At 37.3% G+C, this 17,890-nt stretch overlaps 1 protein-coding gene across 1 annotated transcript; it reads left to right on the forward strand.

The window, feature by feature from the left end:
- The first annotated feature begins 761 nt into the window (after positions 1-761).
- Positions 762-3,527, forward strand: LOC130734390 (histone-lysine N-methyltransferase ATXR6). Its single transcript, XM_057586760.1, has 6 exons — positions 762-1,135; positions 1,221-1,301; positions 1,523-1,749; positions 2,451-2,551; positions 2,636-2,848; positions 3,067-3,527. The coding sequence occupies exons 1-6, from the start codon at positions 886-888 to the stop codon at positions 3,224-3,226; spliced, it is 1,032 nt and encodes a 343-aa protein (XP_057442743.1). The 5' UTR covers positions 762-885; the 3' UTR covers positions 3,227-3,527.
- Positions 3,528-17,890: the final 14,363 nt, after the last annotated feature.

Consider the following 17,890-nt stretch of genomic DNA (forward strand, 5'->3'; position numbering starts at 1 on the left):
TATTCAAAAAAAAATCCACCCCAGCCACCACTAGCCCGCCTCCACCACCACCGCAACCACTACTATCACCTTCCAACACCACCCCCGAACTGCCACCACCATAATACATCCATCAACATCATCCATCACCACTACCAGGACCACCTTCCAACACCGCTGCCACCGCCTCCGTCACCCTCCACTATATATCATTGTCTTTGCCACAACCATCTCCCTCCACTGTTGCCACCACTCGACATCACCACAACCACCTCCACAACAACCGCCACAATCACTACCCTCCATCACTGCCACCACCATCTTCACGGCCCACTAACACCATCCTCATCTTTATACTATCTATCATTATTCAATATTTTATAAAACATAGATTAAATTAATTTAAGCAAAATGATAAGTTATACAATGTATAACCAAACCCTGTATAATATTAAATTTTTAACAGGTCTAATACTATCAGTTCTTGTACTATTAGACCTTATATTATACGACATACTAAATGAGTCACGATATTATTAAGCTTGATTGTATAAAACTTAATAAAAATTTAATACAATATAGCGTTTAGTATACACTTAATGACCTTTGTGCCAACTTAGTTTCAATATTTCAATATATTTGACTAAAGTTAAAAAAAAACTTAATAGTTAGTAATACTCATGGCCTCATGGGTCTAGTATCTCATTGACAAGTTAATTTTGTGGTGTTTTACAAAAAACGAAAGCGCGGCAGCGAAACCCCCAACTTTTCCCGCGAAACTGAATTCTTCGCGCGAAAAAAGCCACTCAGCTCCTCTTCATAGCTCAACCGAGACCCACTCGCACTCACATTCACGCACACAACACACTCCTCAAACCGCCGCAATCGTCTTCACTCTTCACCCTCATGGCTTCCTCAACACCACTCAGCCGAAGAAGAACCCGCGCCCCCAAACCCTCACGCCGCCGCCACCACGACTCCGACTCCGACTCCGACGTCGTCTGCATCGAGTGCGGCTCCGGCGAGTACCCAGCCGAGCTGCTCCTCTGCGACAAATGCGACCGCGGCTGCCACCTCTTCTGCCACCGACCCATCCTCGTTTCTGTCCCTAAAGGCTCTTGGTTTTGCCCCTCTTGCTCCCATGACAAACCCAAATGTATGTATCTTCTTACATTTTGCAAACCCAGATCTTAAGGTTTTGTTGTTTTTGAGTAATAATAATCACTGTCGTTTTCTTGCAGCTTTTCCTCTTGTGCAGACCAAAATCATTGATTTCTTCCGAATTCAACGATCGCAGGATGCTCCCGCGGTGTCGAATCAAGGTATTGTGAATTGAATTTGATAATTGTTAGTGAAATTAATGGAAACCCTAATTGCAGAAATGATTCTGAAACCTCCCAACTAGCTAATTAATGGGTGATTTTTCAATTTCTGAGAATAGTCAAACTCTAGGAATCTAGGATTTTTGTTTGACCATTGAGGTTAGCGAATTGGAAGTGCATGTTGTGATTGTTTCTCATCTGGTTTGTTTCTGGGTTTTTAGATTCCCGGAAGAAGCGAAAGCGTAGCAGCTTGTCCGTGTCGAAGAAGAAGCGGAAGCTGCTGCCATTCGTCCCTAGTGAGGACCCTCAAAGGAGATTGGAGCAGATGGCGTCGCTTGCGACGGCGTTGACGGCAACTAAAGCAGAATTCAGCAATGAGCTTAGTTACATGCCTGGAATGGCACCGAGGTCTGCTAACTGTGCTGATTTGGAGCATGGGGGAATGCAGGTAGTTAATTAATTATTTTTTTGTACTAATTTGTTCTTAGTTTGGTCAGTTTGGTGCATTGATGAAATTTTATAGTGAAATAATATGGAGTAATAAGATTTGTATGTTTTCAGTGTGAGTTTGTGGCCACACATTGGATAAGAATGAGATTGTAGTGTCATACTTTCTTGGTAGGATGCTGTTTTACCCATTGCTGAATTAGGGACAGGGTTCCCTTCCCTTCTTTTTGGTCTCAGTTACAAAAAAGGGTATCATGATTCAACTGTTGAGTATCTTGTGATGGTCCTTTTGGCCCATATCATTTGCATATGGATTGTTTGGTGTATATTATAGAGTTTATCATAACCTCTTAATTTTTTGTTTGGACTAGCTAGTATTTTGGACATTGAAAAGTAAGAGAGTAGAGTGAATGAATATGTAAAAATACTATATTAGAGGAATAAATACTCAGATTAGTTCTGTAAAGATATTCTTCTGCACCAGTTCCCATCACTTGCTGTTTGCCTGTACAGTGTACCACAATCTCATTACAACATTTGCTTGAACGATGTACAACACTGTATTTCATAATTGTAAAGCTTTAATTTGAATGGTGCAAAACTTCAGTACGGGCTTTTAGCATCAGTAGTACTTTATTCTTCCATTGTTTCTATGCATATTCTAGACTTGCAATTCACACAAGTTTGTATCTTTTGACTCAGGTCATGTCAAAAGAAGACTCCGAGACTTTAAACTTGTGCAAAAGTATGACAGAAAGAGGAGAATGGCCACCCCTCATGGTTGTTTTTGATCCTGTAGAAGGGTATGTGCTGATGCAACATAAACTGGCACTATCCGTTTTTACCCTTGCAGTCTAATCTTCACTTTTAACTTTCTCTTTATGCAGGTTCACTGTAGAAGCTGATAGATCCATAAAAGATTTGACAATAATAACAGAATATGTTGGAGATGTAGATTTTTTGAAGAATAGGGAAAATGATGGTGGGGATAGCATTATGACTCTTCTTTCAGCTTCTGATCCTTCACAAACACTTGTCATCTGTCCAGACAAACGTAGCAACATAGCACGTTTCATTAATGGCATTAACAACCACACACCGTAAGTTTCTTCCAGGTCAATTCTTATTTTCTACCCTCCATATGCTGCCTCCTAGCTTTGATGTTTTCGAAAGTGGCAAGTCTATCCAAACTAAATAACAAAGTTTGAGAGTCTTGCATGGTCATCACCGCTGTCCAAGTCCAGTTCAACATTTTCTTTTCAATTGAAAAATTAATTGGTGGAAACAACAACTAATGATTTCACTTGTTTTCGTGCAGGGAAGGAAAAAAGAAGCAGAATTTAAAGTGTGTGAGATTTGATGTTGATGGTGAATGCCGGGCTCTTTTAATTGCTAACAGAGATATACGAAAAGGGGAGAGATTATACTATGACTACAATGGCCTTGAACATGAATATCCAACTCAACATTTTGTCTAATTCGGGGTCCCTCTGTCGATAATCTAATGTAAGAAATGATTAAACTGGGAATAATAAGCTCAGGATTTTGTCCACTAAGTCTATTAACTGATTCATCTTGAAAGCATTACCCGCAGCATTGGCGAGAGGAAGGAAGAACTTGGAATTTTTAAGTAGTTGCTTTATTGGGGTCGGGCGTGTATCATGTTTATTCTACACATGTCGTTGTATCCTTCTGGTGTATTTGTTCTGATTATTTATTGAATTTGTTTTACAGATACAAGTCAAACCCATTGATTAATGATAGAAGTTTAGTATATAACCCTTTTTTATATGTAAAGCACTAATGTTTTACATCTAATTTAATATTTGTATCTTATACAATATCATTGTACATTAATTTTTAGAATGTCCTTGAGAAGTCTATGTCAACCAGTTCAACAAGGCTATTCCAGGGTTTTTGGGTAAGCAGCCAGGAATTTTGGCAAACCCAGGGACTTCCATGTACAATTCTTTTTGAATCCTTCTCATACTGTAAAGATATCAAATACACCTTCCCTACCTCCTCAATTTTGAATCCCACAGGGTTGCACCATATATTGCTTAGAGCACTCTTGAGCTATCTCTTCTGATCAACTTCCCAACAATGCTGTTTGCACACGCTGCAACAACGTTTGTGACATCCTCTTCATACACCGCGATAGGAACATCCTTATTTACCTTGAATAGTCATGGATCAAGCTTGCTTGAGGCTCAAACTAGCGAGTTTGTAGAGGAGGATAGGGGACAGGGGAAGGTTTTGGAGGGTAGGAGAAGGATGACAAGGGAGGGTAACCCTTTCCCTTGTTTGCAAATTCAGAATTACATAGGGTAAGAAAATGGAAGACTAACTTTGAAAAATGACACTATTACCTTAAATTTCAAATTTAACTATTTTCTTTCATATTCGAAAAGTAAAAAAGTTAATAGATAAAAAAGATCTTCCGAATGTAACAAAAAAAAATAATGTTCTTAATTTTTTATTTCCATTACAATTTTCTCTCACTAATTTTTTTTCAATACAACTTGTTCACTGATGACAAAATTCAAAAATATTGACAATTTTTATTATTTGACGACAATTATTATTTTTTTTACAACGTCACGTCACTGATGTTAGTAATCAATGTTATATATATATATATATATGGGGAATGCTAATGCACACCCACTCTTTTTTTAGAAGGTGTGCATTAGCAACACACACCTTTTTCTTTTGACAAAAAACCCAGCTTTCACTTTTTAAGTTAAGTTACTTTATAAGGGCACCAAAGTAATTTTGCAATCTACCCTCTCTTTCCAATCCAAACTTTGCAGAATTCTCTCTCTCCCACTCAACATTTTCCGATGATCTGCACTCTTCCTTCCATTGCAGCACCATCTCTGTCAACCTTCTCCCTTAATTTGAGGAATTTGGATATTGGGTATTTACACATTTGGAAAATTTGGGTATTTACTACTAAAACTACTAATAATTTGAATAATTTGAGTTTTGATTCTTTACTACTAAAACTGGTCCTGGAAGTTGTGGAATCCCTTCTTGTAGTTTTCTGATATAAAGCCAAAAGCTAGCGCGTTATCAAATCTTAAACATTTGGCTCTAGTCCTGGCATTATTAAGAAAATATCATGGTTGATTGTTTTATATGAACACAACATTTTCCAAGTACCTTTCCTAAAATTAAAAAATGATGCCTTTATTTGGCTCTGTTGCAGATACCAATCCAAGTTCAGTGGTGTTGTATTATGCATAAACTAGGTACACCTTTTGATTCTATTAAAAATTCAAATATAGAATCACAATCTTCAGTATAGTGACGAAGCTTCCTGCTTTGCTGCTCTCTGAAATTAGTGAGTGCGAGAGGGATTGCGAAATTACAATGAGTAAGAGAGTGGTGATTGGTGAAGCTTCCTGTAGTTTTAGTAGTAAATACCCAATAACTAATACCCAAATTTTCCAAACGGATAAATACCCAATATCCAAAATTACTCAAATCAGGGGAGAAGGATTGGCAGAGATGAAGACGTGAGGAGGTTATGGTGCTGCAATGGAAGGTTGAGTGGGCGAGAGAGAGTTCTGCAAAGTTTGGATTGGAGAGAGAGGGTAGATTGCAAAATTACTTTGGTGCCCTTATAAAGTAACTTAACTTAAAAAGTGAAAGCTGGGTTTTTTGTCAAAAGAAAAAGGTGTGTGTTGCTAATGCACACCTTCTAAATCTATCAATTTTGAAACTGGGATTGCTAAGCATTGCTGTGGCATTTAATTGGCTGATCTTTCAAATGTCTGCACCGAATTCGCAATTGCAGCAATTTGTGGAGAACATGATCATGTGATCCATGAAGGTTTTATGATTGGGATTATAAACTTAACGAGGAAAAGAAACTTGAATCATGCACTCACTATAGTGCTGATTTTGGGAAAGACTAAAGACTACATTAAAATTATTTCAGAGCCAAGATATCTTGGCAGTGCATTTTTTAGGTCAGAGGGCCAGACATTGGTTTTTTTTTTAACTTACATTGGTAAGTAGTAGTCTTTTTTGGGCTATGCTTTCTACTATCTGAAAATGCAGTTAGATGGTAAAATTATCAACTAATTAAACTATGACAAACTCTGTAGATTATATTCCAACCGAGTGGCTTTAAAAGTATTGTTCAGTTACCATGGTAGATGAGGTGTAGAGGTTTGTAGTTCTTGACTAAATGTCTTTCTCCTCTGTAAAACTTGAAGCTTTGCCCTATCCATTCTCCATACTGAACTCTTATCACCTCTTATATGCTCCAAAATCAATTTTTCAGTATTTAATTTCAACTTCTTGGGGTGCAACTTTGAAGCCTCAACCAATTTCAAAAAAAAAAAAACTTTGAAGCCTCAACCAACATGAGTGAACCACACCACACAGTTTTTTTCTTCTTCCTAAAGTAGTTTTGGCCTTTTGGTCCTGATAGCTCAAATAAGTTTATGTTTTGAACAAAATTGTAGTTAATATTTGCAAACACTTTGTAGGTTGATAAGTTGAAGAGGAAGCTAAGACATGAAAAGAATGTTCAAAGAGTGTTATAATTGCAATGTATATGATCCATAGATTAAAGTTACCAAAGATTATTACCTGTTGGTCGGTTTTGAGTGTCTATCTAATATAACATACATATTCAGATTCCTACATGGAAAGCTTGCCTTTGTGAACTTAAAGGGCCTTACTCATTGGGAGAAACTATTTGAGTAAACACTTATAATTCTTGGATGCTGAATGTAAGATACTTTTCTATCACTCTTTAATTTCACTACAAGGCAAAGCTTTGACAATTTGTTCTTTTGAGGTCTAGATTTGAAGTTGATATCATCTTAGCTTGCCTAACATGCTAAATGCCAGATACTTTTCCTTTATTGTTATTTTAGTTTCATTTTATTTTTTCTGATATGGAAGTTGACAACTTGGTGGCAACGACGCTTATGGGGGGCTTATGGAAGCTACTCCTTTGGAACAGAGCAGTCCTGATGTTGTTGCAACCTGCTGAAGTGTAGGAACCGAAGATGAAATTAAGGAGATGAGGGAGTCTCTATTCAATAAGAAAAATGGGCTCCTGCCAGGTAGGCTTGCTGACATCTTTTTATTTCTCTCTTTAAATTAACATTACCTCCTTTAGATGTTAAATGTTAGTACTGAGGTATGATGTTCGAAATTCTTTCACTACCTTTCATCCATTTATTTCACTTGCTTTACGTTTCCTTGGCTCTCATGCAGTGGCCACAGTTCATGATGGGTTGTGACGTGATGACATCGACATCGCTCCCTTAGAAGACATAATTTGCTCTACAAACTCAATCCTACCAGTTAGTATCTGGGTCTTCCTTTATTGAGTTTTCATTATCCTTTTGTCTGCGTTAGATAGCAATTGCTCCGCCAATCCACTCAACTTTGTTATGCTCAATGATAATTTACAAGTCATGCTTACAAGGTTTTATGGCAAAGAATCGGGATGGGAAGAAAACTAGAAGAGTTGTAGTGATTTTAAAATTTATTCTCAATTATAAATTCTTATATGTTGTATTTGATTTTCATCATTTTGTATGTATACTTTCAAAGTGTCTTTTTTTTTAAACTTATATATGTTTCTTCAACTTTGCAATATACTATCAAATTATTCAATCAAGAATCAAATAAAATGATGCTCCATTTTAATAATAATAAAAAAATAACACAACTTAATATAAACATTCTTAATGGAAATTTTGTTTGGCCTAATTCTATATGTTACAACTCTATCAATGGGCTGTGTAAGAAAGAAAGATTATTGGTTGCAGAAGGAGTGGTTGGTGAAATGGTTAAGGAGGGTTTTGAGGCAAGTGATACGTCATATGCTACTTTAATATATGAATATGCTAGGTGGGGGAGTTTGAAGGATGCCTGCAATCAGGTTGTGTGATGAAATGGTGGAAAGAGGATTGTTTCCTAATATTGTTTACAATTCCTTTTATTATTTATGAAATTATTAAAATTAACTTCAATTTAGAACAATATATTAATATTATTTTGTTATATTTTATATTTTTAAATATTCGCACTTATAGACTTATAGTTGAAATATGTCATACACGTCTGAAAATTTTATTAACTTCTAAGTATAATCTGATTAATTTAATATTTTTTATTAAAAACCTAACAAGTAACAAGTGAATAAACATTTTACTGGAAATTGTTTAAACATTTCAATTATTTTCGTGCAAAACATTTAAATTTAAATTGCTACATGGAAAGTTACAATTTTATGAAATTCTTATTAATAATTTTTAAATTGTAAAAATTTATAATATTTTAAGTAATTTTAATAATAAATATTTATATTGTATACTCAAAATTATATAGAATAACTCCCCGTGTACGAGTCACTAAACTAGAAAAAATAAAATTAAAAAATACACAATTCAAATAAACCAAGAAAAAAATAACACAACTTAATAATTATAAATAGGCTTAATTGCACTTTTGCTCCCTCATCTTTCACCGTTGTGCGGAGTCCCTCCCCTATGTTTGAAAGGAGCAGATTCCCTCCCTCATGTATTAAAATGTGAAGATTTGCCCTTTCCGTTAGTTAGCCGTCTAAAAGCTAACGGAGGTTGCTATTTTCACCCCCTTTTTTACTATCTCCACCACTTACATGATTTCTAGAAAAAAAAATTATTGGATGGAAAAAATTATGTGCAAGAGAGATGAAGGTTTTTTTTCTTTTATAAAAATATATATTTTTTTTCTGTTTTTAACTTATTTCATTTATTTTTTTCTTTATTTTATATTGTTGATTGAGGGGTGTGGTTAGTAAAAGGAGGAGGTGAAAATAACAATCCCGTTAATAATTGGATGGAAAGTTAACGGTAGCACAAATTAAAACACGAGGGAGAAAATCTGCTCCTTTTAAACATGAGGGAGGGACTTCGCACAACGGTGAAAGATAAGGGAGCAAAAGTGCAATTAAGCCTTATAAATATCACACATGCATCACACAAAAAAAAAATAACCAAGTTAAAAATATGAGGCTACAAACTGAAACATCAGATGCAGAGTTTGTTGATTGTTGAGCTAATTTTTTTTTTCCATAGTGGATATTAAGCATAGGAGATGAAAACAGGTAAGCAAAAAGAATATGAAACTACTCTGGACATCCCTCGAGAATTTTTGATCCCAGATGATCCAATGGTTTTTATAGTCCAGTCTACTTATCCATCTTTCCTTCAAAATTAAAAAGATCCACAATTTTTACAATAACGTGCTATTTTTGCTCATACTGATGAGATTGTTGATAATTGAATGAATAAATGATGTCATTGTTTCTTGGAGAAGATAAAATTTATTGCATTGCAGATGACATATGTTCATCAGACATCAAATTTGACAGCCAGATGATATCCATACACTAGAATTTTAAACACAATAAATTCTTCAGGATTACCTAATCATCAATTAAGGCTCAAAATTGGAGCTCCAATAATGCTTCTAAGAAACATCGACCAATCAACTGGATTGTGTAATGGTACACATCTGATAATTACTCGAATGAGGACATACATTTTGGAAGTAAAGGTTATATTTGGAACAAATGTCGGACAAAGAGTGCCGATGACAAAATTAACATCAACTCCATCAGATAGGAGAATTCCTTTCAAATTTCAAAGGAGACAATTTCCTATAGCACTCTATTTTGCCATGACAATAAATAAAAGACAAAGACAATCATTAAAATGTGTGGTTATATTTGCAAAATTAGTGTTTTCACATTGTCAACTATATGTAGCATTCTCTAGAGTCACGCATCGTAAAGGATAAAAAAAAATCCTCATTTGTGATAGTAATTACAACAATTCTCATAGTACTACAAATGTAGTCTTTTTACATGAAATGTGGAACGATCCGTTCTTAGTTTTATTCTCAATTATTCCAATTGAAAAAAAGAAAATTAATTTAGTGTCTAGCACATACATGTTACTTCAACTCTCTACAATAAACTATTTAATACATAAAAAATAACTATCAATCGAGCATTTAGGAAAACAATGACAATAAAAAAAAATAGCAACTCAAAAAACTAAAAACAAACATTCAATACAAAAAACTTAAAAATTTATAATTTCTTATATATAACTTTTTCTTTTAATCCGTAAAATATATTTAAAAAAATGACACAAAAAATATGAATATCCTCGTGCATCGCACGGGTAAAAGTACTAGTATAATTATAAAAGCATGGAATTAATAGTAGTGAGCATGAATGACTATAATTGTATGTAATTTAATTGAGACAATAATATTGTAAATATATGTATTGTATAGTTAGAAATTATATTGATATTTGTATGATTATTTTTTGTTGAACAAAGTGACTTCATTTGTTGAGGATGACACGTTAGTTTATGAAATGGTCTAGATTTATGACAATAAGGAAAACACTCCTAAAAATAGTCTCAAATGCATTTGTGGCCTTCAACAACTAGTATATCAAAAATGTTTCATGCTCGACATGACTTAATTCATCATGAAATTCTACACCTATGACTTATAGATATGATGTATTTCACAAAGAATGAAAACCAAACGGAGCATATGAGGCTCATAATTGGAGCCCTTTGCAGATATGATGTCAATCTATGCTTGAGATACGGCGACTCCCATCCCTTCTCCCCCATAAGAACGATCACATGAGTTTCTCCATTGTAAGATCAAGGTTTGATCAGTGGTTGCATCTCTATGTTTTGATGATTACAATTAAGGTTTGTGATGATGAACAATTGTGGTACCCTAACGTTTGTCTTTTTAAGTTGTGACAAACAGGTTCTGAATCTGACCCAAGCCTATTCGTTCAGAAGAAGAAGAACCAAGGGTTACTAAAAAGAGAGCTCATTAACCTACTATGTTCGTTCTGAACAGTGACAAATACTTCAGAAGCTCTGAAGATGAAAGCTCTCAAGAAGATCTGACGAACTCAAGTCAGAAGTTCTGAAGACCAGATGTTCCAGTGGAACGGTCCAGAAGCAGAAGACTCAAGTTCTGAAGACCTGCAAGAAGTTGGTTCTGAAGACCCAAGCTATTCTAGCTCTAACGATCAGAAGTTCTGAGGAACGTGTTCAGAAGCAGAAGTTGCATGGTCAGAAGAATCCAAGCTTCAATCTGACGATGATCAGAAGCTTCACCAACGTTCATCTGAAGCTCATTGATCACAAGTCATCTGGTGAAAGGACAGGTCGCTATCACAGTACAACGTCGTACAAATCTCAGTCTGTCCGCCACCTACCTTGTACAGCCTAGCAGTCTGATATCACAGAATTGCCACTCCAACGGATAAAACCCCAGCAACGGCTACATCACAAGTCTTGGAGTATATAAAGGCTGAAGAAAGAAGAAAGAAGCTAAGAAACTTTGCTGAAAATATTCAACACATACGAACCATTCTCTTAGCATTATTTCTTCACTGTTCTTAAACATCTGAGTTTACTATTCGCTTGTTAGAAGCACTTATTGTAAACCCGAAACCTTTTACATCATATTGTAAAGTCCATCATGAGACCAAGGTTGGTCGGATCTTGAGAGGACTGAATCAAGGTTGATTCAGTATTTAGCTAGTCTTAAGAGGATCGGTAGATCAGCTTCTTAAGAGGATACTAGTGAGAAAATCAGTGTATTGTTAGTCACTTAGCAGGTTGCAAAGTGCAGTTGTAACACTCATTGATTTTAGTGGATTGCCTTCATCAGAAGAAGGAAGAAATCACCTTCACAGGTGGACTGGATTAGCTTGAGCTTTTATCTCAAGTGAACCAGGATAAAATACCTGCGTGCTTTACTTCTTATCCTTCAGCACCTAGTTCTTATCTTTGAGTTTTGAAAAGCTTGAAAAGTTTACCATTTATTCAAAAACTCTATTCAAACCCCCCATTTCTAGTGTTTTTCGCACCTTCAATTGGCATCAGAGCTCCGGTTCTGATTTTAACACCTAACAGTGTTCAGTGATCCAGAACCTTGTGTGAAAAACAAACAATGGCCCAAGCCAATACTTCCGCTGACAACAACAACAACAACAACCAACTCAGAGCACCAATCTTTGATGGTGAAAAGTTTGAGTACTGGAAAGATAGAATAGAGTGTTATTTCCTTGGCACTGACCCAGATCTCTGGGATATGGTCATTGAAGGCTATACTGATCCAGTAGATGCTTCAGGAGTGAAGATCCCTCGTTCTGAAATGACTGACGCTCAGAAGAAGCGTTTCAAGGATCATCACAAGGCGAAGTCTATGCTATTCAGCTCAATATCATATATTGAGTATGAGAAGATCTCTGACAAAGAAACTGCTAAATCCATCTTTGACTCCTTGGTCATGACGCATGAAGGAAATGAAGAGGTCAAGGAAACCAAGGCTCTTGCTCTCATACAACAATATGAGCAGTTTAAGATGGAATCTGGTGAAACCATTGAGGAGATGTACTCAAGGTTTCAAACTCTGATTGCTGGAATCAGAGTGCTAAACAAGGGCTACTCTATTGGTGATCATGTCAAGAAGATTATCAGAAGTTTGCCTAAGGAGTGGAGAGCTTTTGTCACTGCCCTGAAACTCTCCAGGAATTTGAACTCGTTGAAGTTAGAAGAGCTCGTGAGTCATCTCAGAAGCCATGAGATTGAACTCAAAGGAGACAAGCCTCAAAAGAAAGACAAGTTTATTGCTCTTAAGTCAAAGTCTGACAAAACAAAAGCCTATCAGGCAGAAGAGGAAAATTCATCCGAAGAGCTATCAGATGCGTCTGATGATGAAGAGCTGTCTCTTTTCACAAAGAGGTTAAGCAAACTCTGGAAGAACAGACATAGCAAGGGCAAAGGACCAAAGAAAAGTTCAGGAAGATATGAATCTTCATCTGGTCAGAAGAAATCATCTGGAAAGGAAGTCACTTGCTTCGAGTGCAAGGAATCTGGGCACTACAAGAGTGACTGTCCCAAGCTTAAGAAGGACAAGAGACCAAGAAAAGTCTTCAAGAAGAAAGCCCTCATAACCTTTGATGCAACTGATTCTGATGAAGCTGAGTCAGAAGAAGATGAAGCTGTGGAGGCTCTAATGGCTACCACTAGCAGAGGTGCTGAAGCTTCAGAAGATGATTCAGACTCTGAGAATGATGATGAGGTATTCTCTGATTTTTCTCTATCTGAGCTAAGAACTGCTTTATCTGAAATAATGAAGAAACATGATATTCTGCTAAATAAGCATAAAGAGCTTAAAAAGAAATATGCTGTTAAAACCAGTTCTTCAGAAGTTCATGAGAAGTCAGTCTCTGAACTCATGGATGAAAACTATATTCTTGTTAATGACAATGCTGTTCTTCGTGCTAAAAATGATGTGCTAGAAGACCAACTTGCATCATCTGATGTTAAGTATGAGACAAAATATGAGAAAGCGTTTCAAAAGTTCCTTGCAAAGGGCATAGACAGAAGTCTTATGGCTTCAATGATCTATGGCATGAGCAGAAATGGGAACAGTGGCCTTGGCTACTTTCAATCCATGAAAGATGAGTCACCTGAGCCCAAACGCAAACCTTTGCATAAGCATTTCGTTCTAGCTGGCACTATCATCCCAGAAAAGGTTACACCAAAGGTAGTAAAACCGAAAGGAAAATTCAAACTTGACATGTCTAGATATTATAATCAAGTTCCTTTGAGTTATCCTTCTGTTGCACCCAAAGTTCCAAGAACTTCTGGGAAAACTAACAAGAAAGGACCCAAGATATGGGTACCTAAAACAAAAATTATTCCTGTTGCAGACATCTTATGCAGCTCAGTTAAGACACCTGTCATGGTACCTGGACAGTGGATGCTCGCAACACATGACGGGCACAAGGTCTATATTCCAAGAACTGACACCGCTTAAGTCAGGAGGAGATGTTGGCTTTGGAGGAAACCAGAAGGGAAAAATCATTGGAAAAGGTTCCATAGGAGATGGAAAAATTCCAGTCATCAATGATGTACTTCTGGTGGAAGGATTATTTCACAACTTGCTCTCCATAAGCCAAATTGCTGACAAAGGTTACGATGTGATCTTCAATCAAACCGGATGCAAAGCTGTTAGTCAAACAGATGGATCTGTTTTGTTTTCTGGGAAGAGGAAAAACGATATTTACAAAATCAGATCTTCTGAACTGCTATCTCAGAAGGTTAAGTGTCTCATGTCAGTTAATGATGAGCAGTGGATCTGGCACAGACGCCTAGGGCATGCCAGCCTCAGGAAAATTTCTCAACTTAGCAAGCTAAATCTCGTCAGAGGATTGCCTCGTCTGAAGTATTCATCAGAGGCTCTATGTGAAGCTTGTCAGAAGGGAAAATTCACCAAGAAGCCATTTAAAGCAAAGAATGTGGTATCTACAACAAGACCCCTTGAGCTACTTCACATTGATCTCTTTGGACCAGTGAAAACTGAATCCATTGGAGGAAAGAAGTATGGGTTAGTCATTGTAGATGACTACAACAGGTGGACATGGGTAAAGTTCCTAAGACATAAAGATGAAACACACACCATGTTTACCAACTTCATCACTCAAGTTCAGAAGGAGTTCCAAACTTCAGTGATCACTGTCAGAAGTGATCATGGTGGAGAATTTGAAAACAAAGCTTTTGAAGAATTGTTCAACTCTCAAGGAATCTCTCATAACTTCTCCTGTCCTCGCACTCCCCAACAAAATGGAGTTGTTGAAAGAAAGAACAGAACTCTTCAGGAGATGGCTCGCACCATGATGCAAGAATCAAGTATGGCCAAGCACTTCTGGGCAGAAGCAATCAACACTGCTTGCTACATCCAGAACAGAATCTCCATTAGACCAATTCTGGAGAAAACTCCTTATGAGCTATGCAAAGGAAGACAACCTGACATCTCTTACTTCCATCCATTCGGAAGTACTTGCTTCATGCTCAACACTAAGGAGCAATTGGGTAAATTCGATTCTAAAGCTTTAAAGTGTTATTTTCTTGGTTATTCTGAAAGATCTAAAAGTTTTAGAATTTATAATATTATTCATCAAACTGTTGAGGAATCTATCCAGATTAGATTTGATGATAAGCTTGGCTCAGAAAAGTCAAAGCTGTTTGAAAGATTTGCAGATTTAAGCATTGATTGTTCAGAAGCAAATCAACCAACGAAAAGCCCAGAGGATGATGCTCCAGAGGCAGAAGCATCTGAAGATGTTCCAACAACTTCTGATCAACTTCAGAAGAGGAAAAAAATAGTTGCTTCTCATCCAGAAGAACTGATCATTGGCAACAAAGATGCTCCCGTCAGAACCAGGTCTATGCTCAAACCTTCAGAAGAGACTCTTCTGAGTCTGAAGGGACTTGTGTCTCTCATTGAGCCAAAATCAGTTGATAAAGCTCTTGAAGACAAAGGCTGGATTCAAGCAATGCAAGAAGAGCTAGATCAGTTCACCAAGAATGATGTGTGGACCTTAATGCCTAAACCCAAGGGTTTCCATGTCATAGGAACCAAGTGGGTATTCAGAAACAAACTGAACGAAAAAGGAGAAGTAGCAAGAAACAAGGCAAGACTGGTGGCTCAAGGCTACAGTCAACAAGAGGGAATTGATTACACTGAGACCTTTGCACCTGTAGCAAGGCTTGAAGCTATAAGGCTACTGATTTCCTTCTCAGTAAATCACAACATCATTCTCCATCAGATGGACGTCAAAAGTGCCTTCCTCAATGGCTACATTTCAGAAGAAGTGTATGTCAAGCAACCTCAAGGTTTTGAAGATGACAAACACCCAGAGCATGTCTACAAGCTCAAGAAGTCACTCTATGGATTGAAACAAGCTCCCAGAGCGTGGTACGAAAGGCTCAGCTCCTTTCTTCTACAGAATGAGTTTGTAAGGGGCAAAGTTAATGCAGGCTGAATTTGAAATGAGCATGATGGGAGAACTTAAATACTTCCTGGAAATTCAAATAGATCAACGACCAGGAGTCACCTATATCCATCAGAAGAAGTACACCCTGGAACTTCTGAAGAAGTTCAACATGAGTGACTGCAACATCTCAAAGACTCCAATGCATCCAACATGCATTCTTGAGAAAGAGGAAGTTTCCTCTAAGGTTTGTCAGAAGCTATATCGTGGAATGATAGGCTCTCTTCTTTACTTAACTGCATCTAGACCTGATATATTGTTTAGTGTGCATCTCTGTGCTAGATTCCAATCAGATCCTAGAGAGACTCACTTAACTGCTGTTAAGAGGATCCTCAAATATCTGAAAGGAACCACTAACCTTGGCTTGATGTATAGAAAAACATCAGAGTATACACTTTCAGGTTTTTGTGATGCTGACTTTGCTGGAGATAGAGTGGAAAGGAAAAGCACCTCTAGAAGCTGCCATTTCCTTGGATCTAATCTTGTCACATGGTCAAGCAAGAGACAGAACACAATTTCTCTATCAACTGCAGAAGCAGAATATGTCTCAGCTGCCACTTGCTGTACACAAACCATATGGATGAAGAATCATCTAGAAGACTATGGCTTGTCTATGAAGAAGGTTCCCATCTACTGTGACAACACAGCTGCTATCTCACTTAGCAAGAATCCCATTCTACACTCAAGAGCAAAGCATATATAGGTAAAGTATCATTATATTCGTGATCATGTTCAGAAGGGCACTCTATCATTAGAGTATGTTGATACTGACCATCAGTGGACATATATTTTTACTAAGCCCTTAGCAGAAGATAGGTTTTTATTTATTCTTGAAAACCTGAACATGAATTTTTGTCCAGAGTAAGGTTTTCTTCAGAACTTCTGACCATGGTACCTCTGAAGTCATCAGATGCTACTTCTTCAGAAGTTACTCGATCAGAAACACTTAACCCACCGATTAAACTTCTGTGGTAGGCAACAATACACGTGTCACTTCGTTTGTGACATAGTTCCTTGAGTCGTGTAGTATATCTGCTATAATGATGATGTCTACTCTCCTCTACTATGCTATTTTCAGACTATCTATTTTATAACCGTTGATTTTGCCTTTAATTTCTTAAAACTGTCAACGATTACCATTAAACCCACTATATGCACTGTCACACACGACCCCCCACTCACTTACACTTACGGTTTTGAAACTATCCGTGTGCATTGCATTCATTCATACTCCTCCCTCCAACATTTCCCCTTTCTCTCTGAACCCTAAACCTCATTCTCTGAGAATCATGGGCAAATCGAGGAAACCCAAGGTAAATGTTTCTGATTCTTCCAAACAAACTGCCGAAGATCAAGAGAATCAAAGATTCGAAGAAGCACAGAAGATTCTGAATGCACCAAATGTAGTCACCTGTGCTAAGAAAGTAGAAGAACTGAATGTGTGCTGTGAAGCAAGAGTTGATTTTGATAATCTGGCTCAACATGGGTTTGACATTAGGGACCAAGCCAACTTGCAAGGGTGGTCTGGCTACTTCAACAGGCTCTGTGGTCCGATCTATCACAAGTTGGTTGTCGAGTTCTGGAAGAACGCAGTCTGCAACGACTACTACGTCGTCTCTCATGTGCTGGACAAGAAAATTGTGATCTCTGAAGAATCCATTGCAAAGCTGCTAGGTATGGAGTTCCAACAAGGAAAAATGATTAAAAATGTTGAGGCAAATGTTGCTGGGATGAGGACAGTGGTCAACAAGGAGCTTTATGACAACTGGTCTTACGAGAAAACCAAGTATAACATTAAAGACTTGAAGTCTCAGATGAAGATTTGGCAGAAGATCTTCATGCACTGCATTCACCCCAGAACTGGAGGAACTGATTACCTGAATGCAACTCAAAAGGTAATCATGTACTACATTTCAATTGGTGAGCCTATATGCCTGCCATTCCTGCTCTTCAATTATCTGAAGGAATGTGTTGAGAAATCAAGGACCACAACTGGTTCTGAGAACAAGAGGTTCATATCTTACATTCCGTATGGAAGGCTGCTGTCAGATATCTTCGTCCAGAATAAGCTTGTCAAGACTCTATCAGACCTTGGACTTCACGAAGATCTGGCCATGTCTATTGGCGATGCTCTCAATGGCACAAAGTTGAAGAAAATGCAAATCATTGAGAAAGTTCAAGTTGCTCCCAGAGAAGACACTTCTGATGAGGTTCGTCAGAGGAACTACCC

The sequence above is a fragment of the Lotus japonicus genome, chromosome 1, assembly GCF_012489685.1.
Source record: "Lotus japonicus ecotype B-129 chromosome 1, LjGifu_v1.2".
Taxonomy (NCBI): Eukaryota; Viridiplantae; Streptophyta; class Magnoliopsida; order Fabales; family Fabaceae; genus Lotus; species Lotus japonicus.

Bases quoted from the DNA above. Each gene is read 5' to 3' on its own strand.
- LOC130734390 (XM_057586760.1), top strand. From the start codon at position 886: ATGGCTTCCTCAACACCACTCAGCCGAAGAAGAACCCGCGCCCCCAAA. The intron at 1,136-1,220 runs GTATGTATCTTC...GTTTTCTTGCAG, and splicing joins CTCCCATGACAAACCCAAAT to CTTTTCCTCTTGTGCAGACC. The intron at 2,552-2,635 runs GTATGTGCTGAT...CTCTTTATGCAG, and splicing joins GTTTTTGATCCTGTAGAAGG to GTTCACTGTAGAAGCTGATA.